At 37.4% G+C, this 23,796-nt stretch overlaps 3 protein-coding genes across 3 annotated transcripts in view; 1 reads left to right on the forward strand and 2 right to left on the reverse strand.

Moving 5' to 3' along the window:
* The window catches only part of poli (polymerase (DNA directed) iota), an 8,897-nt gene extending 4,096 nt beyond the window's left edge, over positions 1 to 4,801 (reverse strand). Inside the window, exons 1-8 of the mRNA XM_015375373.1 lie at positions 4,636 to 4,801; positions 4,421 to 4,537; positions 4,179 to 4,343; positions 2,399 to 2,545; positions 1,979 to 2,215; positions 1,644 to 1,822; positions 1,350 to 1,441; positions 1,123 to 1,264 (exon numbers count right to left, since the gene is read on the reverse strand). Of these exons, the coding sequence (XP_015230859.1) occupies positions 1,123 to 1,264; positions 1,350 to 1,441; positions 1,644 to 1,822; positions 1,979 to 2,215; positions 2,399 to 2,545; positions 4,179 to 4,343; positions 4,421 to 4,537; positions 4,636 to 4,741 (1,185 nt within the window). The 5' untranslated portion in view covers positions 4,742 to 4,801. The remainder of the gene's footprint in view (positions 1 to 1,122; positions 1,265 to 1,349; positions 1,442 to 1,643; positions 1,823 to 1,978; positions 2,216 to 2,398; positions 2,546 to 4,178; positions 4,344 to 4,420; positions 4,538 to 4,635) is intronic.
* A 1,402-nt stretch (positions 4,802 to 6,203) lies between these two features.
* On the forward strand, positions 6,204 to 15,975 carry LOC107085190 (RNA exonuclease 1 homolog). The gene is made up of 16 exons (XM_015375393.1): positions 6,204 to 6,393; positions 7,335 to 8,697; positions 8,766 to 8,864; positions 8,942 to 9,191; positions 9,320 to 9,666; positions 12,081 to 12,224; positions 12,307 to 12,418; positions 12,873 to 12,944; positions 13,029 to 13,169; positions 13,304 to 13,417; positions 13,511 to 13,584; positions 13,706 to 13,810; positions 13,897 to 14,012; positions 14,885 to 15,023; positions 15,527 to 15,647; positions 15,794 to 15,975. The coding sequence occupies exons 1-16, from the start codon at positions 6,242 to 6,244 to the stop codon at positions 15,880 to 15,882; spliced, it is 3,438 nt and encodes a 1,145-aa protein (XP_015230879.1). The 5' UTR covers positions 6,204 to 6,241; the 3' UTR covers positions 15,883 to 15,975.
* Positions 15,976 to 16,232: 257 nt separating this feature from the next.
* Positions 16,233 to 23,343, reverse strand: LOC107085179 (UDP-glucuronosyltransferase 2C1-like). The gene is made up of 6 exons (XM_015375377.1): positions 22,626 to 23,343; positions 22,356 to 22,504; positions 22,138 to 22,269; positions 21,437 to 21,524; positions 20,806 to 21,025; positions 16,233 to 16,596 (listed from the first exon to the last, which is right to left on the reverse strand). The coding sequence occupies exons 1-6, from the start codon at positions 23,341 to 23,343 to the stop codon at positions 16,314 to 16,316; spliced, it is 1,590 nt and encodes a 529-aa protein (XP_015230863.1). The 3' UTR covers positions 16,233 to 16,313.
* Positions 23,344 to 23,796: the final 453 nt, after the last annotated feature.

Here is a 23,796-nt window from a genome sequence, read left to right on the forward strand (position 1 = left end):
CCCACTCTCCACTACAGACTTATAGAAGATATCCATCATCCTGCTTCAAAAACGGAGGGAACTAAACTTTTCTCAATAATTTTCCCTGTTTCTTCTAAAATCTGCAACATTTTCCCTTGTTTTGTTGACATTCAGGATCAGATAATTGTTTCCATGCCACAAAGCGCTTCACCAGCTCCCTGTACTCAGCTTCTTGTCGATATTTGATGCACCATATTTGACTGCAGAGTCATCTGACTATTTCTGCAGATGACAGGACTCTTTCTGGTGCTGTAAGTCAGAGGTGTAAGGAGTAAAAAGGAAATAGTGAGAGCCCCCTGTGGTGCTGACCAACTAGTTTGAATTAAATTGAGAATGGAAAACTAATGAGTGTAAAAAACAGTTAAATTGCTAATAGCACTGAGCTGTAAGGGAAAAAATATATATAAAATGACTTTCAAGTATCTAAGTATCAAAAGATTTACTAACACAGTTAATGTCAAAATGTTGCATTACAATACTAACTTCAATTAAAGGGAGAAGAAAAAAACATTTAAACCACCTTGACTCAATGTTTGAAATTCTGATCCCTTCTCTTGTTCAATCATATGTGATTAAATTTGGTTCAGTTTCACCAATCACCTCCTGGCCTAATGGCCTCTATAGTTTGCACAACTCCACTACTTCTTGAACTTAAGGGAGCTCTTTGTTTTCTGTCTTTCATTACTGGATGAACTGATTAATCCAGGAGTGTCTGGCCATGGTTACTGATGTCAGGCACTCCTGATTTAATGAGTTCATCCAGTAATGAAAGACAGGAAACGAAGAGCTGCCTTAAGTTCAGGAAGTAGTGGAGTTATGCATAGAGCCCATTACTTCCAACCTGTAAAACTGACTTTAGTAGAACCAGTCTGACAACATGAAGCAAGCAAAAGATCTGAAAACCAATTGGAAAACCATAATTTCGCTTTTTAGAAATTAAATATTAAAATCCTTTAAAAAAATATTTTTTGTTATGAGAAAAAGTGCCCTGGGATATCTAGGTTAAGAGTGGTTCACAAAAAAAAAATGTTTTAGTTTGCACATCTTTAAAACTTTAGTTAAAAGTTAAAATGTTTTTTTTATTATTCTTTTTCTGAACACCAGCGTACCAGAGAGGATCTTCTGTCCAGTGCTGCCTGGGATCGGACACTGGCGGCTCTCCCGACTAAACCACTTGTTGGTCGCCGAGTATTTTCGTATTGTCAGCCTGAAGGTTTGAGGCTGCCGGCCATCTTTGTGCATCCTGGATTTTAAACAAAAAAACTGAATTTACAAGAAAAACATAATATTCTAGAGACTCAGTAATAAGATGCTGAATTCAGTCAGACCTCTCCACCAGACTGCTGAGGAGCTCATGAATCTTTTCCATAACTTCCTTCACTGAACACATTTTCTTAAAGGAGTCTTCATCACTGAGAGACTGGAACACAGACACCAGTATGTAAAACCAATAAAAACAGTTTAAATGAACAATGTTGAAAATAAACTATAATTTTTCTTTACATCCAATAAGAATATTCTTAGCTATATGAACACAGGACTAAACCACTAAAATAGCAAGAGATGTTTTTGTTCTTTTTTTTTTATAGGATTATATAATTACTGAAACACCCAAGTCCCACCTGAGGGGCCCCAGTGGGCGTGACGGCTGAGTCATCAATGCCCAGGGCCAGGTTTTTTAAGCGCTGGGCTGTGCCGCCCCCGAACTCCCTCGCTAAGTCATTCAGTGGATAGAGCTGCAAGTCTTTTACACTCATTAATCCTAAAGCTTGAAGTCTCTTTGCAGTTTGGTGGCCAACGCCTGAGAGACATAAAATAAAACAAAGAAAGAGGCAATAATATTATTTTATTGCCTATATTTGGAAACTGTACTATTTTCTTGTATAAAAACAAAAATAATAAACTCTTTCCACATTGGAGTGAGTTCATCTAGCTCTGAAGAGTGTCGAATGGGTACCAGGTACTTTTCTGAGGCCACTCAGACAGCCCATGATATCCCCGATGTTCTCCTGCAGTAAAACAGTCTGCTGGTTTGGTTTGAAGGTGCCTGAAACCAGTTTGGCAAGCAGCTTGTTTGTGGCGACGCCAGCACAACCGGTCAAGCCGAGCTTGCTATGGATAGCCTCTCTTAGCTCTGCTGCAATGTGTGAACCTATGGCCAGCCTTGGGTGGTCGCTGCCTTTAACATCTGCACCTGTGCAGGGGAAAAAAGCAGAAACACGAGTGAGAGCTCTGCAGCCAGATCTAGAACTTGCAGGTGTGAAACTGAAACAACCAGGCAAATATTTTACAAATTTTAGCATCGTGGCTCTTTCAAAAGCCAGTTTCAGTGATCCAGATGTTCATCTACAAAGCAGAAGCAGATCTCTTAACTTACTGGAATGATTGAAGACATGTCCTTTAAATGAAAGGCTGTCCGGCTGTGATGTCTGGGCAAGCCTCTGTTCAACCAACTCTGTTACGTCCACAAAGTTTTCATCAAATCCAAGCCTTTCTACCAGAGGACAATACGACAATAGGACCTCTGGAGGGTGGACAGGAAGGATTTAGGCAAGGTAAGCAAACCAATGTTAAACCAAGTGTGTTTCTACAGAAAATCAAAACCTCATTAGCAATTTATAAACAATTCAGACACTTTTCTGTTTTGCAACTCATGAAAAGATATATTTGAAAAACTTTGCTTGCTTACTTGCTACCATTCCATATTGCTCTGTTAATTTCTAGCTTTAGGAATTATAGACTTCATAATATAATTGTTTTTATATATAGATAATTTATTAAAAAGCCAGAAGCCATCTTTCTTCAGCAACCTGGATTCAATCAGAATCAAACAAAATTTGTGGGTCGGTTAAATGCATTAAATGCCCAAATAAAACAGTCGACCCATTACCAGCAAGAAGCAAGGTGAACTCCCCAATGCTAAAAAAGAAGAAAAAATAAATAGAAAAACATTTCTCATATTGTGTTTTTACCCCCTTGCCCCCTCTTCTCCTTTCTAATGCTGCCCTGGGCAACTGACCCAGACTCTACTGGCTTCTTTAGCTTCTTAGATGTAAACAATTACAACAACAGAACCAGAAAATTGCTTAATTCCTTTACAATGTTCTTTTCTTTAAAATGGGTATGGCAGCACAACTTAAGTATTCAGAGTTACGTCGAAATGAACCACAAGGCTCTTGGACTATAAATTGGACTAAAATAGAGATGTTTAAGCATATTGAACAGGGTCATGTTTGTAGGAACAAAAAATAAATAAATAAAAAATCTGCACACACTTTTCTCATTACATAGGGAAGGGCAACACCGTACATAATGTTACCTGTACAAATAAAATCAGGAAATATCTAATAAAAATGATTAAATAGTGTCGCTACTTCACTTGAATTCAGTTATAGATTTAAAAGCAAAAACAATATTGAATCTTGATCATTCTTATAGTAACTTTTATCCTATCCCTAAACAATATCACTAAGTACTGTGCTGGGAATTATACAGCAAATACCCTTACTGTTACAGCACGGTGGTGGAGGGCCAAAATGTGGGCTTGTTTTGCCTCCAGGGCAATTTATAAGCAGCTTCTGCTGTTGGGAAGGCTGAAAACTGGCCTAAACTGGATAACCATCAAACATCAGATTTTTATTAATCAATGGCAAATAGTGTAGTAAATAGTGAAATAGTGACCAATCAAAGGGCCTTGTGGTGGAGCAACATTCACCAGCTCATATCATACACATATATGCAGATTGCATAGATCTTAGGGTTAAGTGCACTGCCCAGTGGCACATCGACACATGACAGGAGGAAGATGGTTTTGAACCTACAACTTTCAGAGTGAGAACATCTACTCTTACGTAGCTGATAAGAGAAGACTTAAGTGTTCATAGAGCTGGTTTGGACTAAATATATGTATAAGCAGTGAAAGCAAACGTTATATTCATTAATGGGGAAAAAATGCTTAAAAATATGGGGTTTTATTTATAGCAAAATATATCCATAAAACGATGTAAAGAGTAAATAAGCTGTATGAAATATTGTTTATTTATTAAATCAAATTGCGCATCATGGGATGGAATTTGTCTTCTACATCTTTCCCACTTTTGCTTCATCTTTTTTTTTTTTAACAAGCCACATTAAGGAGTAATAATCCCCAGGCTGACCTGTGACTTTGTAGGACATTTCTCTGTAGTGTGTAAGGTCTTCTCCTTTCACCAGCACCAGTTTAGGACATTTCTCCTTAGCATCAGTCACAGACATCAGCTTGGTGACACCCTGCTCCCTGGCCACATAGTTACAGGTGACTATGATGTATTTCTGCTGTATACCTGGAGACATAGAAAGATGGATGACATAGAAAGAGGTCTTAATCATCACCCTGATTTATATTTTCTCTATAACTTACCTAAAGGAACATCTCTTAGAGCTGGATTTCTGATCATTTCTACTTGAGCATAAAAGCAATCAAGGTCAAAATGCAAAATAACTTTTTGTGCAGGTTCTGGAGTTTTGATGGTTGACTCTGGAATAAAAAGCAAGAAAACAAAAAACAATTAAATCCGATATTTATCATAGCTGCTGGTGAACGTGAGTTAATGGTGTCAGACTTGAAAGTTTTACCAGAAGCTGCAGTTGCAGAGGTAGCGGGGCAGAGCGCAGCTGGATCCATGAAGCAAGTTTTCCACTCGCTCTCATCTTCCTCCATCTCACTTTCGTTGAAGTCCATGTCAAAAAGACAAATGTTTACTCTGGAACACCACAGTGTCAACCTGAAGGCGTTCACCGTTCACTGTTTAGACAGAGGAGTCTGCATAAGCATCCGGGATCGTACGTTTAAGTCGCCGCCATGTTGTGAGTGGCATGTCGTTGCTGATAAATGATAAATATGGTGTGCAAAATGCTCATGTTCGAAAGATTTCTCTGTGTAGTAATTAAATATACATAAACAACACTCGAAAAATAATTAATAAAAAGATAAATGTTTACGTATGTAGGTAGAACATCCTCGTTTGACGCTATAAATCACTGAATAATGTCACTTTACAATTTTTTTCTCAAACTTAAAATATAAAAATATTAAAAGCCGTTTCATTAAAAAATATACAAACAAAAGGATAAAGTCAGAAAAAAAAACGTTTAAAAAGTGTAAAAACATACCAATGGACTTTGTTTTCAAGGTTTGAAAGTTGTTTATTATTATTATTATTTTATTTTTTATTTATTTTTTTTTACTTTTAAACTTTTTTTAGAATGATTATGACCTGGATGACTGAGAATCTTCACCAGCAAAATACATGGATAAATAAATAAATGTTGCTATTGATACATTATCAATAAATATTCTATTAAATCAATTTCAGGATTAAATAAAACAAAATACAAATTAAAGGAATTTTTTCATCTTATCTTAATTTAATTTATGTCAAGATATAGTTATTTACCTCCACATAAATTTTATTTTTTCATTAATAAATGAAACTGATCTCCATATGTTGATCTGTAAGCTGCCACTCCCTAAGACAGCAGGGTCGAGTTTGCAGTCTCTCCCCTAGGATGAAATTAAATGTTTGATAAAAAAAAAAAAAAAAAAAAGATCAAACAATAGGCCTAATAATAATAATAACAATGATAATCCTAATTACTATTATAATAATTATAATACTGTTTTACATATGTATATAATTGTCTTAGAGTAAAAAAACTTGAATTACGTAACTTCACCTAAAGCTTATTTAAGTCTTATTTCTATTCTCCATGCTAAACATTTTTTTTATCAAGGTGTTTGTCTTCTTTTACTGCAGATAGGAATCTGATAGTAACTTTAAATAAAAGAGTTGTACAGCTTTACGTACTAAACCTTTCCACTCACAATATGGCGACTTCCTTGACTTCTGAAGGTACTTTCCACTTCGGTGTTATGCCACATTGCCATCTAGAGGAACGGAGGAATTACTTCCCAATGGTAAACTTACAGTATACAGGTGAGGAAGTATGATAATTGATTAACCAAAAATAAATATACCTTTTGATAAATACATTACGTTAATTTAATATAATAGCTTGTCTAGTAATTAAAGTTTTTAGCCTTTGTCGTGTTCTGTTTAAAGGTGGAGAAGCCTATATAAATGGGTTACCAAAGTTGGAGGCGGAGCGCAGTTGAAGAGTTCATATCAACCCGTTGGAGGCCTGCCATCAATCTAGTTTAACATTTCTTTTGTTTTCTGCCATGTTTCCATCCTCTGGTCTTTTTATTAATATAAACTGCCCCTTTTCACGACACGGGCTCTGTGAGAGACCTCATTGTTTGTACAAACATGCCACAGAAGCGAGGGGGACGTTTGGTGGCGTGTCTAAATCACCCACAGCGGAGCTAACAGGTTAGTGGTTCAGGTGTGCTGTCATGTTAACTTTTCTATCGTTCAGTATAATGTGAGGAAGTGAATATTGCATAAAAGAAATAAAACACCTGCGTTATACGAGGTCTTGGCACGTGTTTAAGCATTTTTTTGTAGCCCTGAAATTAATTAGGCAAGAATTGTAAAGTGAAATCGCATAAATTCACAATTTTAGATGTTTTGCTCATCAAACACAAGCTTTTTTTTTAAAATATTCAAATGTTTTATAGTCTCACGTTACTATCTTTTAAAAGTGGATAACTAAGTGAATAATATATATTTGATCTTTTAATGCAGTCTAATAATTTCACTTCCAATAATTGTAAAAAAATGTTTCAGATTTCAATACTGTGGATCTAAGAGATATTTGCAATAATAATCTGAAGATTATTGATATCTCTGACCATCCAGATTGCCTTTAGGCTTTATTCTCTTTAGCACAAGATTTCCTCAGGATTTAGGGAGAGGATAAGGTAGTTTTTATTTTATTTTTTTTTCTGTTGACCGGATCTGTCTTTTTGCAACCATATATTTTAGATTTCCTTGTTGAGTAATCCAGTTGTGACCCAGTTCTAGCTTACTGTCAGAGATCATCAGAGTTCTAATTTTGATTTATCCTGGTATGTCTGTGAATAATGATGCCAACATCCAGACCTCCTATGGAAGATGCATTTACCTGCAGCATCATTGTTCATGAGGTGGTTTTACACACTTTATTCCCTTTTTGTGAAGGAAAGAAACCAGAAGTTTAATCTTATTTTCATTTGATAAAAGCCTGCAGTACCAGTAGTTCATTTAAGGTTAAGCATTTTTCTGTGCTAGTTTTTGCATTACGATCTCTTTATGGGATGTAAATATTTCAGACTGCATTTAATTTCCAATGAGGAATTAAAATGTATGCCTGCTTATTTTTTCCCCCCTGTTGCAAACAGGAAATCTGTATGGCAACCGCTTCAGACCAGTAAACGCAGACTCCCTGCATGAGCTGCAAAGACTGGAAAAGGAGATTGAAACTGCAAGGCACGAAGTGGAACAGGAGCAGCGCCGCCTCTCATGCTATCAGACCAACTGGGCGGACAGAAGTGGCAATAAACCTCCAACAAAATGTGAGGCCAGCGTTTCCTGTGGACTTCCTTCAAGCAAAGGACATAAATCCAGTGTGCAGGCAATGAAGTATGTGGTGGACAGCTCAAAGCCAAGGACTGATTTAGAGTATGATCCACTCTCCAACTTTTCTGCCGCCTTGCGGTCTTACAGCTCATCAGGAAAAGTGAAAAACCGACAAGACGGAAGGAGCTCGAGATCTGTGGAGAAGCCGACTACTCATCAAGCCCAGCTCAACCGACCTTCATCTCCGCCAGACCTTGATGACTCTTTTGAAGATGGTGTCCTTGTTATTGATGTTTCTTTATCTCCAGACAAAACTAGTGATCAAACTCCAAATGCCGCCGCTGACGTGGCATCAGAGACATCCTCCGAGGGAACAGAGAGAGCCAGGAAGGAGATTAAAACCCATAATGTTCTTCTTGATTCCTCACCGCAGAAAATAACTCCTCAGGTGGTAAATGCTGCTTGGTCATCCACCGCCAGCAACAATGTAAACAAAGAGCCTGATTGTTGTCTAATAGAGAGCAATCCAGTCTCATCTGCTTCTGAAAAAGCCAAAGATTACAGCAATGATAGTAGTGGGTTTAATTTAACCGGATGTCTAGTAGAACTTGAAAGAGGACGTGAAAACCCTGGTCTACGGTCACCTGAGATGCCAACCAAAAAAAATGAATCCCAAAGTTTTTCCACCACCTCAGATCACTTGGGTAACCCTCACAATAAACTGATCTCTAATACTGGGAAATATAATCCACAGCCGCATTGTTCCCTTTTTCGTAAGCAACCAGATCCAGATTCAGCCAAGCAAGCCTTGGTGACAGAGGTTCAGAGCCACGTCCCTTATACGCAAAGCGCGCAGTCGGACGCTGCAGCTCGTGAAAAAACGGCAGAGAAAACAAACCTGCAGCAAGCAGATGGAGGACCAGGCAATAGCCAGATCTGGTCTCCTGATGTTGCATCAGTAAATCCCCATGGCAGAGCTGATTCATCTGACCTCACAGAACAGCTTCACCAGGAGGAGGATGAAGCAGTGATAGTAATAAACTCCAGCGCTGAGGAGGACGAGCTGGATTACTCAGAGATGGAGCTGTCTGATAGCGACCCGATGGAGGAATGCTACAGGATCTTCATGGAGGCAAATGGCGAGGAAAGAGGAAACGAGGAGCAGGGTAGCACTTCTGTAAGTATATCAAAGTGATGGTTTGGTTTGCAGCTCAAAGATGTTCTGATTTCCTCTGACTGTTTCAGATGACGGTTGTCATGGATGTTGAGAAACCAGAGGTTAAAGCTGCAGGCCAGAGTTTCACAGGGAAAAAGAGAGTTGCTCATGAAGCTAAGAACCTAGAGGTAAAACTTCCACAAATCTCACTAATATATATCGTCACAGCTTTGGCTCTGAATCTTTTTTCTCATTGTCAAATCAGCAGCCGCTGGCTAAGATGAGACCTCAGCCTCAGGTTCTGGTTCCTCTGCGGGAGCCGTCGGCTGCAGGGTTGAACTCCCGGGCTACCGTCGCTTCTAAGACCCAGCAGCTTCAGCACAGAGCCTCGATACCGTCTGTCCCGGTTAAAATCGCTCAGAATATTCTGTCTTCTGGGAGCCAGAAAAAAGACACACAGATGGCAGCTTCAGCTTCAACCCTGAAAAACCTTCAGCCTTCCCCGACGCCAAATGGTTCGCCTCTGAGGAAACTTCTGGGAGTTATTTCACTAGGAATATTAACAGTAAAATGAACGTTTTTTTTTTTTTTTTATTTGTTCTTCAATGTCTCCGATCTGTTGCATTTTTGTCTCGATCCTCAGCTTGTGTGAACTTCATCCCCATTGGAACTGCAGTCATTGAAGTGGGAAACAACGTGCACCTGATCCTCCCACAGGGCAGCTTCCCTCTCTCCGTCTCCTCCGCTTCCAGCCCAGTTACTTCTGTGCTGACTCCAGTGAGCCGGGTTCATCCAAACCCTGGCACACTCAAACAAACTAGCGCTCCTGCTGCAGTGACTCCTTTGCCAAGACATCGCTCCACTGTGCCTGTGCTCATTGCTGCTCCAGCGCGACGACCTGCACTCGGCTCTGCTTTGGCATCGACCTCTGTGCAGGCAGCAGTTGGAGCCTCCACGACTTCTCAAGCTGCTGGCCAAGCAGCTGTTAAGGTAGAAGAGCTTTCTGAATCCCCCTGATTTTCCCAAGCAAAGTTGATTGGTTTGTGAAAATAGGAAATGGTTTGAGTGTGGAGGACAACGTATGATTCCACTCTAAGGAATTGTTCTAAGCTAGTCAGATTTCTGACTTTTTGAGTTGAGCTTCTTTATTCGTTCTTTAAATTGTCAGTGACTAAAAATGAAGTATTAATGATTGGGTCTTAAGTAAGGCTGCACTAATTACTTTTTTGCAAATTGATTAATCTCTCAGAAAAGTTTTTAGATTCATTATTTAATAATCGCATAGCAAAAGGTTCCTTAAAGAAATTTTTTAACAAAATTAAACCAGGTGAAACTGAAACTATTTCACCTTAGGAGTTCTGGATGGAGCATATTCATAGATGAAAAAGTATATATTTTATTTTTTATCTTGAATGCAAAATGTTCATGTTTCTTTGCAATCTTGGTATAATTACTGCTGGGTTGCTCTTTCAGCAAAAGACATGTTTTAGAAGCTCAATACTCCAGTTAACGATTAATCTTTTACTAAATCAATATATTAAAATAATCACAATTAATCTGAATAATTGTTTCAGCCCTAGTCTTAAGGTCATGTAACAGCATTTTGATCAGATTTAACCCCCAGACTTTAAGCCATTTTTATTTTTTATTTTTTTTTTTAGTTCAGTTTAGAGGTTGGATTGCTGGTTTGTTTTAGGTCCTCGTTCTGCTGTAATATTCCAAATAGGGCCGAAACAATCAGATTAATCGACTATTGAAATAATCCTCAACTAATACAGTAATCGATTAATCGTTAAATGGAGTTTAGAGATGCATGCCTTTAGCTGTCAGAGCAACCCATTTAGAGCAGTAATTATACCAAAAACAAAAAAAAAAACAAAATTGTAAACATTTTGCATTTAACATAAAAATCTGTTTTGTTTGTCAATATGTTCTATCCAGAACACCTCAAGTGGAAAAGCTTGAGTTTAACCTGGTTAAACTTAGTAAAAAGTTTTCTTTAAGGAACATTTAGCTTTTTGATTATTGATCGATTAATCAAAAAAATAATGCACAGATTAATCACTTTACAAAATAATTGTTAGTTGCAGCCCTAATTCCAAGTCCTCCTTCAGGATTGTCTGCTATAGAGAGGAATTCCTCCATACCTCATTCGGCTCCTGCTCTTTACTTCTTCTTTGTTTGATTGTTTATCATGTTTTTAATGGTTCAAAGGTCTTGTATAGCTGTGGTTTTATTTTGGCCATATTCCTGTAGTTCATGTTAATTTGTTTGGTGTTATACCTGAAAGTGACAGTCGGTGGCGTCAAAGGATCAAATAGAGTGACGGCCAACCTTTCAGCAGGTGTGCGAATTGCAGTGGAAACACCGTTTTTGAACGTCATCATTTTTCTTTTTTTTTTTTTTTTTTTAAATCACTGTCTTGCAGCAAGTATGCGAACTTCTGGTTGAGTGGATAGTAACTCTGCAAATGTAATTTTTTTTTTTTTTTTTTTTAAATCACTGTCTTGCAGCAAGTATGCGAACTTCTGGTTGAGTGGATAGTAACTCTGCAAATGTAATCAACACATGGAGAGCGCAAGATCAATAGATATTTAACAATCAAAAGAACCTCATTGGATTTATTCATTGCATCCAGGAGGGTGATGCTCCTGCATAGTGCCACGCAGCAGCCCTACATTACACGTATTCCATTATTTTGGTGCTTTCTGAATAAGCTAGTGATGCTCTCTTCGAGTGATTTTGGTTTGTTGGTCGTCCCTGGGAAGACTCGCCACTCTTCTATGTTTTATATCATCACCCTTACTGTGGTTTTCAAGAGTCCCAAAGACTTCCAGCTGACTTTGTAAACATTTGGATGCAGGAAATTTAACAGATCTTTCCAGAACCTGTAGTAAATTGCGGTGAACGATAAACAACTTGAACCATTTTGGCTTTCTGCCTAGAGCCAGGTTGGTCTGGATATATTCCTCTTTTTGTTTCAAAACAGGAGTAAAAAATGCAATTATAATTGATAATATGTCGTAATTGATCTGAGAAGTTGTATGTTACTTAAACTTACAAACGGAATAAATCTGAAATCGGAACAAATGCTTCTCATTGCGCTGTAATTATTTATTATGTAATTAATATTCCTTCCTTACTTCACTATACGCACTGACATGGTCATGTGCAATAATAGTAATTTAGGTACTGAACAGAATTGTAAATATTGTTTATTGTATATACTGAGATCCTTATTTAATTCCTATATTTTATTTTCCACTGTTTATATGGGAAGGGTGTAATTTTACTGTGTGCATAAAAATTTTACTGATTTTATTCTGCCTTATTACTTTTGTAAATGTTTGCATGGAAAGAAAAGAAAGTCCTGCAAGGGATTAATAAAGTAATTCTGATTTCAGCCTCTGCCAGTGAAAAGGAAGCTGAAGCAGCAAAGTGAAACGGCAAAAGAGAAAGTTCCCCACGATGTCCGTCAGCGGTACGTGAACATGTTCACAGAGGAGTTCCTTAAAACCACAGCTGATGTCAATGAGGCTTTTGAGAAGGTGAGCATCTCCTGCTTCCAGATGTCTCCCACTGACTGAAAGGATGACTATTCATTCTTCATCCCGTTGCTACTGATTACAGGCCCTAACTGAGGAGAAGAGCGTGTACAACCGCAGCGTCAACAAACTCAAATATCTCAGCATTGCAGTGAACGCCCTCAAAAGACTGAAGAACCAAAGTGCTTCTGCTAAAAGTAGGAAGAAAAGTCCTGACTCCATGCAACTAGACCTGCAACTAATGTTCATTTTGGCAAATAAGTAAATTATTATTATTTTTATTTATTTTTTTTATCGATTAATAATCTGATAGCAGAAGGTTTTTTTTAAAACTCTATTTTTAAAGAATTTAAACCAGGTGAAACTAAAACGTTACCACTCGAGGAGTTCTGGATCGAGCATATTGACAGATGAAAGTATTTTTTTATTTTAAATACAAAATGTTAATGTGATTTTATTTTTTTTACAGTGTTGGTATAATTACTACTCTAAGTGTGTTTCTTTATCAGCTTAAGGCTTGTTTTAGTCTCTATTGAAATTATTTAGTAATGGATTTATCATTAAATGGAGTATAATCTCTTAATCCGTTTGTCTCCGCTCTAAATGCAACATTCAGTTAAGTTAAATCCTAATCTACTTATTGTGATGCAGATGAAAAACAGGTCCAGAATCAAAAACCAAAAGGCAACATCCCATTTATCCGAAAAAAGATGAAAGAAAATGGTGAGAAAACGTTAAAGAATTTTTTTAATATATAAAAATAAACAACAAATTGCTGCTGAGGTTTACTTATTTTTGTTTTATTAGCAGGTGATATGGTGTTGTATGAAATTTTCAAGGGTTATACTTTGACTGATGAACAAATGATAGAAAACAACTATCCTATCCAGCACCCAGAAAAAGCAAGTTCTGCTGTTCTTTTTTCTGAGAAGAAAGTGAGCACAGACCGTAAGTAGAACCATGCAGCTTGGCCTTATTACCTGTTTTTCTCCTCCTAGGCCACTAGAGGGCGTATTCGACTAATGTACTTGTGTTGAGCTTCAGCTTCATCTCTCCAATTAACCCATTGCTGTGTTAAATAGCCCTTAAAAGGATCTGCTGTCGATGCGGGGCCACGTACGCTGTCAATCAAACAGGCAAACACCTCCGAAAAGAGGAGTGCAACTACCACTATGGGAAAGGAGTTACCAACAGAGGTCAGCCAGCACATGAAATGTTTCACAGGGATTGCGATTGAATGACTGGAATGGGAGGAAAAATACTTAATACATAGTATTTGTGTTTTGCAGTTCCAGGGGGAGTGGAAACTCGCTACAGCTGCTGTCAGGGAGTCATGGGAGCTCCTGGATGTCAAATGTTTAAGGTGGCGAACACATTCTGTGAACTATACCGTCAAAAACAGCAATCCTACACATTGAACTATTAAACTGTGCTCACAAGACTTTGATATTTACACGTGTATACATTTTTTTTTTCTCACCCAGTTGCATGTCCATGATTTTCTCAGCTTGGATGGGTTTGTATCTACTGCACCCAGATGTCCCTCAGACATGAGCTGTCCTGGAGTTTATTCCCTGGATTGTGAAATGGTATTAATTAATATCTTATAACGAGTTGATTTCTAAAATGTACGTTTGTAATGAAATGTTGTGTGACTGTCTATGAATGTCTACAGTGTTACACTGTTCAAGGGCTGGAGCTGTCCAGAGTGACGGTGATCAACTCCAACCTTCAGGTCGTCTACGACACCTTTGTCAGACCTGATAATGAGGTCATCGACTATAACACCAGGTAACACTTCTCTGGCTCAGTTTGTGTGTGCAGCTCATGAGGTTAACACCCGTCAAAAGATTTTACATTTATCTTTTGAAATGTACAGTTTTCTGATGAGAAATGTTTCTCAAAAGGTGACATTTTAAAGCTAAAGTCTTTAAGACTAGAAAATAAGTTTGTTTTTGTTGTTTTTTTTATACATTTTTATATTACTAAAAATGGCATTGAATATCATCATGCTTCTTCATAACTGATAAAGATCTTTAAGAATGGATGAATAATTAGATTCACTTTCCAGTAATATTATTTTCTTTCAGTGGACTGCATCATTGGTGGTGATCTCTTCTTTAGTGTTGGAAGACCTAGGGTTAGGGTTTACAATCACCCTAATCTTAAATTCCCTCCACACCGATCCACCAAATTCAAATCGGGACACTGTCTGGACCAATCCTAGTTACATATTATGTATTGATAATTATGTATATGTAATTATGTATTAGTCCTAGTCAACACAACTATGGTGATAAAATGAAAACTACTTTAAAATATGGCAGTTTCCCACATTTGATGTGAGAATTTGATGTTTAATTTGCGATGGGGCACAGGAGCTGTAGGCTTTAATATTTTTTTAGTTAATTTTAGGTTAATTCAATTTTGCCACCAAATCAATCGCTTGGATCTTCTAGTAGTACCGTGGTTTTTGAATAAAATCTGGCGTGCAGAATCTGGGTGTGTACAGACAAACTGACACTACAGATGAAGAACAGGCTGTCTTCAAATACACAAAAGTAGACAAATACTTTACAAATACAACTACTTTTGGCAATATAACTATTTCTGATCTTCACAACTCTTATTTTTATGAAGTTCCTTTCCTGAAATGTCTTTAGGTTTTCAGGAATCAGTGAGGAAGATGTGAAAGGTAACCATCCCTCCCTCAGGGAGGTCCAGGAGACTTTGTTGAGCTTCATCAGTGCAGACACTATTCTGGTTGGACATGGCCTGGAAACAGACCTTTGTTTACTCAAGGTGATTGTAGGTTTTTTTTTTATTTTTTTTTTTTACCCGACATGTGAAATGAGGGCTTCGATTAGAGCACTCCTGCTCCTTGTAAGGCAAATCTTGAATATATTTGCCTTTAAATTACCTTCTTATCCGTAATTTGTATTTTATTCACATAAATTTACTGTTCCAGTTCTTATAGCTGCAATTTCTGTTTATACTTTTTTTTTTTCTTCCTATTATTTCAGAGTATTATATTATTATAGAGTACAATCAATACTACAAAACCATCAAACACCATTTTATTAAACGTATTTTGTGGTGGGGGCACAAACTACTGAAAAGCCAGTTGCATACACAGCAGCATCCCTGTGTCTTTTAACAGGGTCATTGGATAACTGACATTTTAGATTTCTGTATTGTTTTTAACTTTAATTCACCTTTACCAGTTTTCTTATGCGGGGTTCAGTGTGGAACATAAACTATGAAGGGTTTGACAGCAGCCTTCATTGTTTTTTCCCCCTCTGTAGTTGCTTCATGGGTTGGTGGTAGACACTTCGGTGGTCTTCCCTCATCGTCTAGGACCACCTAACAAGCTGAGCCTCAACAGTCTCACAGCTGAATACCTCAGGAGGATTATTCAAGAGAGTGGTGGGTTACCACCTTTATAAGAAAGTCTCATATATTTATTTATTTATAGCCATTACGACCACATTAATCTGAAACAATACAAATGTAGTGAATATTAAAACTGCAACAAAATGGTAGTTAAATCCATCTGCCACTATTTCTCCCAGTTTGTGGCCACGACACTGAGGAAGATGCATCTGCCTGCATGGAGCTTATGCTGTGGAAGATGAAAGAAGATGGGAAACTGAAAAAATGAGGAGCTACCGCAATAGCTCAATAAGAAACATATGTATATTTGTGTGACAAAGAAAAAGGGCTGTTTATTTTTTTTTGTTTTTACTTAAATTGGTCAGATATAGATTCTGTTAATGAAATTTTGAGTTGAAGCCCATCTGTCATGTACATATATATATTTATGAGACTCAAAGATAAGCTATTATAAATGGTTCTCAAATAAAGGCATGAAATCAAATGTTTGTTTTTTTTGTTTTCTCAATCATAACCAGCCAATAAGGTTTCAGCTGGTAAAATCAAATTACCTTCAGCTGTGAGCATGCTAATTAGCACAGCTGAAAGGTATTTAAGGACATTGTTTCAGCTCAGGAAACCACACATCTGAAGTAAAGTTTGAGGGTGGAGATGAATGTTTGAGTTCCCATTAAGTTCTGAAAGGTTCTATTCTGTCTTTTATTCAGCTTTTCTTTTGACCTTTTTACTTTTGCAGCATCTGTGCCAACAGAAGCTGCAGGTCTTTAAAAGAATAAAGATGAAGAGTATGTCTAAAATGAGGAAGAAGGTCAGGACGTCCAGGCTGTGGTACTGGTACCAGGTTAGTTCGTGGGCCTGGACCCGCAGATGTTTGGCTCCTTTGTTTCTCATAGTGAACTCGATCCAGAAAACCGCCTCATCCAGAGGACTCATCGGTCTGTCATGGTGGATTCTCGACAGTCTCATCATGTTCTCCTTGTAGCTGTGGATGAGTGAAATAAATGTTTACTAGCAGCCCACAGATTAGCACCTAGATCTAGTGTTTTAACAGCTTAACCATCCAAAAGATTAACTTGTGTGTCATGGTCTAACATTGAACACCTTTAGTGGATGGACCACAAGTCATTTGTGAGTTCTATGGGAATGCATAAAACAGTGTGTCACATTAGCTTTTCATTTTTTAGAGATTTAATACTTATTAGTCAATTTGTCTCATTAACTTTTCAAAATATGAAATGAACAGTGCCTTCCATAGCTAAATTAGAAACTTTGGCATACAGCTGGTGGAAACCCAACTTTTAGTTTTTAAAAGCCTTTTGATGAAAACATTTTTGGTGCAGAAAGGTCATTGGTACCAAATGTACCAATGCCTGGTTTAATGGCATTGACCAGCAAACCAGAGAAGAATTCTTGGTGTTAAGATTAGACGCCAGACCCAGTGATGCTCACATGCTGAAGTGTATCATACTTAACAAGAGTGGACTAAGATTTCTGTATAAAAATCTGGTTGTCATTAGTTGTAAGAAATAATCATTAACAATTGACATAAATGCATGAAATTAGCCAGGTGGTATTTTTTTAATTTTCACTTTAGTCAACGTTTACCTTTTTTTTTTTTTTCAGTTTTGAGACAAGGATTAAGTTTTTATTTTTTATCTGACAGCAGAAATACCACATAATTATGTTTTATTTATGCTATTAAGTTGTGCACGTCTTGCATGCCAACTTAAATATTCTCATGTAGTTGTCCTCTGTAATTGCACCAGAGGAAATGATTGAAATGGTCTAGTTCTACAAAACCAAGCTGAAATGCATCTTGGGGCTTCCTGTTTGCTTTTACCAGGCTTGAATGTGGACCATTTATTTTGTTTGGCACTAATCAGCTCTATCCACAACTCCACTACCTCCTGAACTTAAGGAAGCTCTTTTGTTTCCTGTCTTTTTCTACTGGATGGACGGATTAATCCAGGTGTGTCTGGCCATGGTTACCGAGGTCAGGCAAAACTTGAATTAATCAGTTCATCTAGTTGAAAAAGAGAGGATGATTTAAAGTTTACATGCCTAGAATATTTACACATTATAAGCGGCCGTTTTCACATTTAACAGCTTGACTGAATATACATTTATATCTGAACTACATTTCTTCATTGTCAAAATAATCAAGTAAGAAATAGGCCTATGTAAAACTGAAATTCCCGTCTAGACATCCCAAATGTTTGCTCAAGATGTGAAGAATGTCAATTTGTTTTAAATTATAATTTTGATAAGGAAGTTTGTTTTAAAATATGTAAAATACATATTCAAACTAATACAAACACTATCAAACTGGCTTGCCATAGCCTGTTGTAACCATGTTAACATTATGCGGAAAACTAGTTTATTGCTGGAATGGTTGTGGATTTGTATCTATTTAGGTACTGTCAGCAGATGAAGATGAAGTTCATGGGATAATGAACAGGTAGGACCTATTCATTATCCCATGGGAATATAATAAGATCCTCGTCAATAAGACATGCAGTGTTTAGTTTTAAAACCCAAGACTCTAATAGACTTATTGGATGACTTTTAAATTTCTTTTATTATTTTTTTTTATTATTGTATGCGCAAAACTATGACGGCAATCTTCTGCCTAAATCAGGAAATAAAATGACGTGATTGGCTCTAAGGAGAGCGGAGACAGAGGACACTGAGCTCACCACTTTCTTGAACCAGATGACTTGGTCAATTATAGACATTTATCCAATCTTCCTTTTCCTTTCTTATCTAAAATTCTTGAGAAAGTAGTTGCCAAACAAGTGTGTGATCACTTACACCATAATGAACGTTTTGAAGAGTTTCAGTCTGGCTTTAGAGCTCATCATAGCACTGAAACAGCTCTGGTGAAAGTCACTAATGATATTCTCATGGCGTCAGATAATGGACTTGTATCTGTGCTCGTCCTGTTAGACCTCAGTGCTGCATTTGAAACAGTTGATCATAATATTCCTTTAGAAAGACAAATATTTTGTGGGAATTAAGGGAACGGCACTGGACTGGTTTAGGTCTTATCTATATGATCGATTTCAGTTTGTTCAAGCTAATGACAGATCTTCCTCATGCTCAAAGGTTACCTGTGGAGTACCACAGGGATTAGTGCTTGGACCAATTCTCTTTACTATATATATATGCTCCCAATCGGTAGAATTATTAGACAGCATGGAATTAATTTCCCCTGTTATGCTGATGATACCCAGCTATATCTGTCTATTCATCCAGATGAATCTAACCCATTACATTGATTACAAGCATAAAAACCTGGATGACTCTTAAGTTTCTGCTCCTGAATGCAGATAAAACAGCAGTTAGATCTTTGGACCAGAGTCTGATTAGAAACTGATTAGTCCGTCGCTTCATTTGGATGGCATTAAACTGATTTCAGATAATAAAGTAAAAAATCTTGGTGTTATTTTTCTTTTAAATCCCATATCAAAGAGGTTTCTAGAATTTCCTTCTTTCATCTACAGAATATTGCAAAAATTAGAAATATCCTGCCCAGGGGTGATGCTAAGAAACTAGTCCATGCATCTGTTACGCCAAAGGCTGGACTATTGAAATTCTTTACTATCAGGAAGTCCACAAACTGTAGTTAAAAGCCTTCAGCTGATCCAACATGCTGCAGCCAGAGTTCTGATGAAAATTAAAAAGAGAGATCAAGGCTCTGGTTGAATTTATGGGCTGCTTTTTCCTTGAAAATAAGGAGAGCAGAAGAGTTTTGGCTGGGAATTCAAACAGGTCTACCTTTCGACGGCTTTTACCAGTACGCTCTGTCGTTTAGCAACCGTGACAGTTTACACAAAAAGCAGGAAAATAATGAATACCGATCTTTTCAAAACTGTGTATTTTAATTTTTTTTATTGTAAAGTAAAGAAAGACTTCACTCATGTGAATATGTATAAAAAAATATATCTGCAAAATCTTTAATATTCAACAACAAAAGATACTTAGTTAAGCAAATTGTGCAGAATGGCAATAAAAAAATAAGTCCCACTGCACTGCAGATATATTAGAATCTGTCCTTATATTGCAGCCAAATCCATTTACACAGTAACAGATAAAAACCTTTAGATAAATTAAACATTACCCGCCAAATAGCTGATGCAATAACCATTCAAACAACTATTCTCATTAATTTCAGACGGAACTATTCACATACTTGTGAAGAACGGAAGAACAGATGGTGCTTCCGGGACAGATCAGGTAGTGACACCATCCTTCAAAAAAAGAAGGATGCATTTGTAGGCTGCATAACGAGGAGTCTTGGAATCCGACCAGACCTAGGAGCCGCGCTATGAAGTAATCGTACCTTCGAATCTGGCCTTCGGAGAACGCAGCCCATTAATTTGAACAGAGCACATATCTCTCCTATCCTAGCTTCTCTTCATTGGCTTCCTGTTAAATCCAGAATAGAATGTTCCTCCTTCTTGCATATAAAGCCTTAAATGGCCAAGCTCCATCTTATATCAGAGATCTGATTGTTCCTTATGTTCCTAACAGAGCACTTCGCTCCTAATCTGCAGGTTTACTAGTGGTTCCTAGAATTTCTAAAAGTAGAATGGGAGGCAGATCTTTTAGTTATCAGGCTCCTCTTCTGTGAAACCAACTACCGTGAGACAGACACCCTGTCTACTTTTATGGCTAGGCTTAAAACTTTCCTTTTTGATAAAGCTTATAGTTAGAGTGACTCAGGTTATCCTGAGCTATCTCTATAGTTATGCTGCTATAGCCTAGAGCCTGGTTCTGCTGGAGGTTTCTTACTGTTAAAAGGGAGTTTTTCCTTTCCACTGTCACTACAAGCCATCCTGGATGGATGAATCAACTGATTTTCCTTATAGAAAACTTTGAATCTGTTTGACTGTATAATCTGGTAAACTGTAAAGTGCCTTGAGATTACACGTTTTGTGAATTGGGGCTATATAAATAAACAGAATTGAATTAATGAACAAAACCTGCTCCCGGCCAGGTTAGCTCTGGGGAGAATGTTACATCAACAGAAACAGAGTTCGAGTAAACTGTCTTTGTGAAATGGAAAACTCAGTTTCCCTGATTTTAAATCTTTTAGGATTCACTTCGTTATAATCGTATTAGTTCATTTAAATCAGCGTAGATCATTTTTGAAAATCCTTACAATGATTAAGATGGGTAATAAACTTACGATTTGTCATTAATGACAGTCAGGATTGCATCCCTCAGGCTCTCTGTTGTCATGAAGTTCATGTTTTGAATGACTGCAGCTCCTTTAGCCTCCATGTGCACCATGTTGTCTGGTTGGTCCCCAAATATTGGAATGCCTACCATAGGAACACCATGATAGATGGCCTCATAGATCCCATTTGTTCCTCCGTGAGTGATGAACGCTTTTGTTTTAGGATGACCTGATAAAGACCAAAGTTAGAACATTTCAGTGCAAGCTACTTTTTAACCAAAGCCATTAATCAACAAGATCATGAGTAATAATAAAAAAAGATAAGACATATTATATAAAAGGATTCATTGTATTTATTTACCATTTTTAATTTAAAAATAATTGTGTTGGCTGGTGTAAAAGTGAATTATACAATACAGGATTTACTGAATGACATGCATTTAGTTTTAGAAATGTGAATTGTTTCTTTCTTTTACTGCGTCACCAACTTTGTATTCTACAGTAAAGACATCAAAACTTCTACTGAAACATTTGTTCCTTTTGAGGTCGGACTGTAAGAAACGGGCGATCTGCACATATAATCCCTAAATCGTTTCTTCTGCCAAAACATTTGAGTTGAAATGAGCTGAACTTTACCCACCCAGCAGGTCGTTCTGAGGAATCCAGCTAAAAATCCTGGTGTTGGAACCCAACGTTTTTGGTTTGTCCCCATTATATCGCCATAGTACCTGCAAAAAAAAAAAAAGAAAAAAAAAAAAAACCAGCAGTGAAAGGTTTTGCTGCACATTTTTTTACTGATAAGATTGTAAAGTTCAACAGAAATGCAGAGTTTTAATTTAACTCTATCCTTGCAAATTATTAGCTTAGAGGTTTGGAAGACTTGCTATCACTTTAAAACCAAAATTTGTTTTGAAAATCAAAACAAAGATCATAAGAAATAAGTTCAGTCATAGTTTTAAAAAAGTGGACCTCTGTCATTATGGGATGGGTTTTTAGATGATGCTGTACTTCTGTTATCTTCATAAGTTGCACTAAGGTACTGGCTGTGTTGGGTATTGAGCCCAGTTGGAATTGAATTCTCAGGAAAGAGAGATATGAATTCAAATCAAAGACTGATCTATGAAAAAAAAAACTGTATATAAAAAATAGGGAATATACAGTAGTAAGGCTATAGCAAGTAAGGAAACCCTATTAACACTGCAGATAGTTTGCAGTTGTCCAAGTACTTATGATGTAACCTACATAAACTCCTAAGCTAGTTAATCTTATTAGATTAAGCTCAGAAAAGTTGCATCAGTTGATAAATAGTTAATTAGAGAAGATCAGGAATATTTTACAGACCTTCTGGGGAATCTGAGCAAGCGCTGAAGCTATTAAGTTTGCCTTCTCCATGGTGACGTTCGTAATCATGGATCCCAAAGTGAACACCACAATACCATCATCTCCTGAGCTCTGTACAAATTTTTCCATATCCTGCAAAATGTGTAATGCGTTAGTCATTGAATTTTACTTATTCATCACTAAATGCTCTTTGTCTACATTGGAGGAAAAGGCCCCACCGTTGGTAAAGGTTTAGCTGGTCTGCAGTGGATCCCTCCAACAAACTTGAAATTGGGGAGGATTGGGCGAGGAAAATCAAAATCCCAATAGGTCCTCATCAACCAGATATCAGCCTTACCCATTAACTCACAGGCACTGGTGGGACTTCCTGTCATAAATTTGTGAAAAAATGTCCATGAAAGCCCTTTAGTGAAGTTCTTCTAAGCAATATTAGGACTTAATGTGACAATAAATGTGTTCACACTTGCTGTTTTTTTTTACCTGCTTACCTTTGACATCTGAGTAGTATTTATCTAACATATTCCACATAACGTTGTCAATTACAATGTCATTCAGAGCATAGAAGAGGACGTTCCACAGTCTCTCTGAGAAGTCCATCTTGTCTGTAAGTTTGCTCATAGCGCCGGGGACAAAGGAAGGTGGAGAAGGTAGCTGACCACACATCCTTTCCCAGTTATGAGCTAAGGAGAAACGCAGCGAGTAAACGAGGGGGATGCCCAACATGTCTGCAGTCAATTCACTCCCAGGGTAGATGGGATCAGCAAAAAGCAGATCAAAGTTTTCCCTCTTCAACTTCTTCAACAGCATTTCTGACTTGACAACACCACTGAGGATATCAAGGTTATTCTGCAGCTCAATCCTCATAAGTTCCATATATCTGACATAAACCTGAAAGTAGCTCATGTAATCTGCCTCATACATTGCAAAATGAATAAATTCTTCAAGCGATTCCTCCATGGCCTCCAGTGAGATGGAGACGTCAAATGGTTCGTACTGGAAGCGAGAAGGTTCGCTGCTATTCATGAACATCGATGCACTTGGAACCAGGACGGTCACCTGGTGTCCTCTGTCCACCAGAGTCTCCAGTATAGGTTTCATGTTGATCCAATGGCTGGCCTCAGTGTACCACACCAAAATCTTTCCTCCGTTTGAACATCTTGATGCACAAAGCAGCAGCAGGACACAGACGGAGAGACGCAGCTCCATGGTGGTTGTGCGTCTGCAGAAAACAAGCTATTATCTTTAGCTGCACCTGAAAGATATTCATTAACTAAATGAACTCTGACTCTGTTCACTGTGTACTCAATTATGCAAGATAAAAGGATCAACCCAGGAAAAAAAGGTTGGAGGCTATTTTTGAAAAGCTATAGAAGAGTAAAGAAACTCTTTAACCTTTGTTGGAATTTCTTACACCTAAGATTTAGTTGGCTGTGTTGGTCTTTAGAGGTCAGTTTAAAAAATTTGAAAAAAGGAAGCAATTAATATAGAGACATACTCTGACACAATTTTCTTGTGTATGTTTTGGTACCAACTGTTTAAAAATGTTTTCAGAGTCTATTCATGGTTAATGTTAATTGTTTAAAAAACACTGACATTTAATGAAAAAGGGTGCAAGTAGCCTACATATGTAGGCTACTTTAATCCGTCTCCAACCTACAA

The sequence above is a fragment of the Cyprinodon variegatus genome, unplaced genomic scaffold, assembly GCF_000732505.1.
Source record: "Cyprinodon variegatus isolate N-32 unplaced genomic scaffold, C_variegatus-1.0 Scaffold118, whole genome shotgun sequence".
NCBI lineage: Eukaryota > Metazoa > Chordata > Actinopteri > Cyprinodontiformes > Cyprinodontidae > Cyprinodon > Cyprinodon variegatus.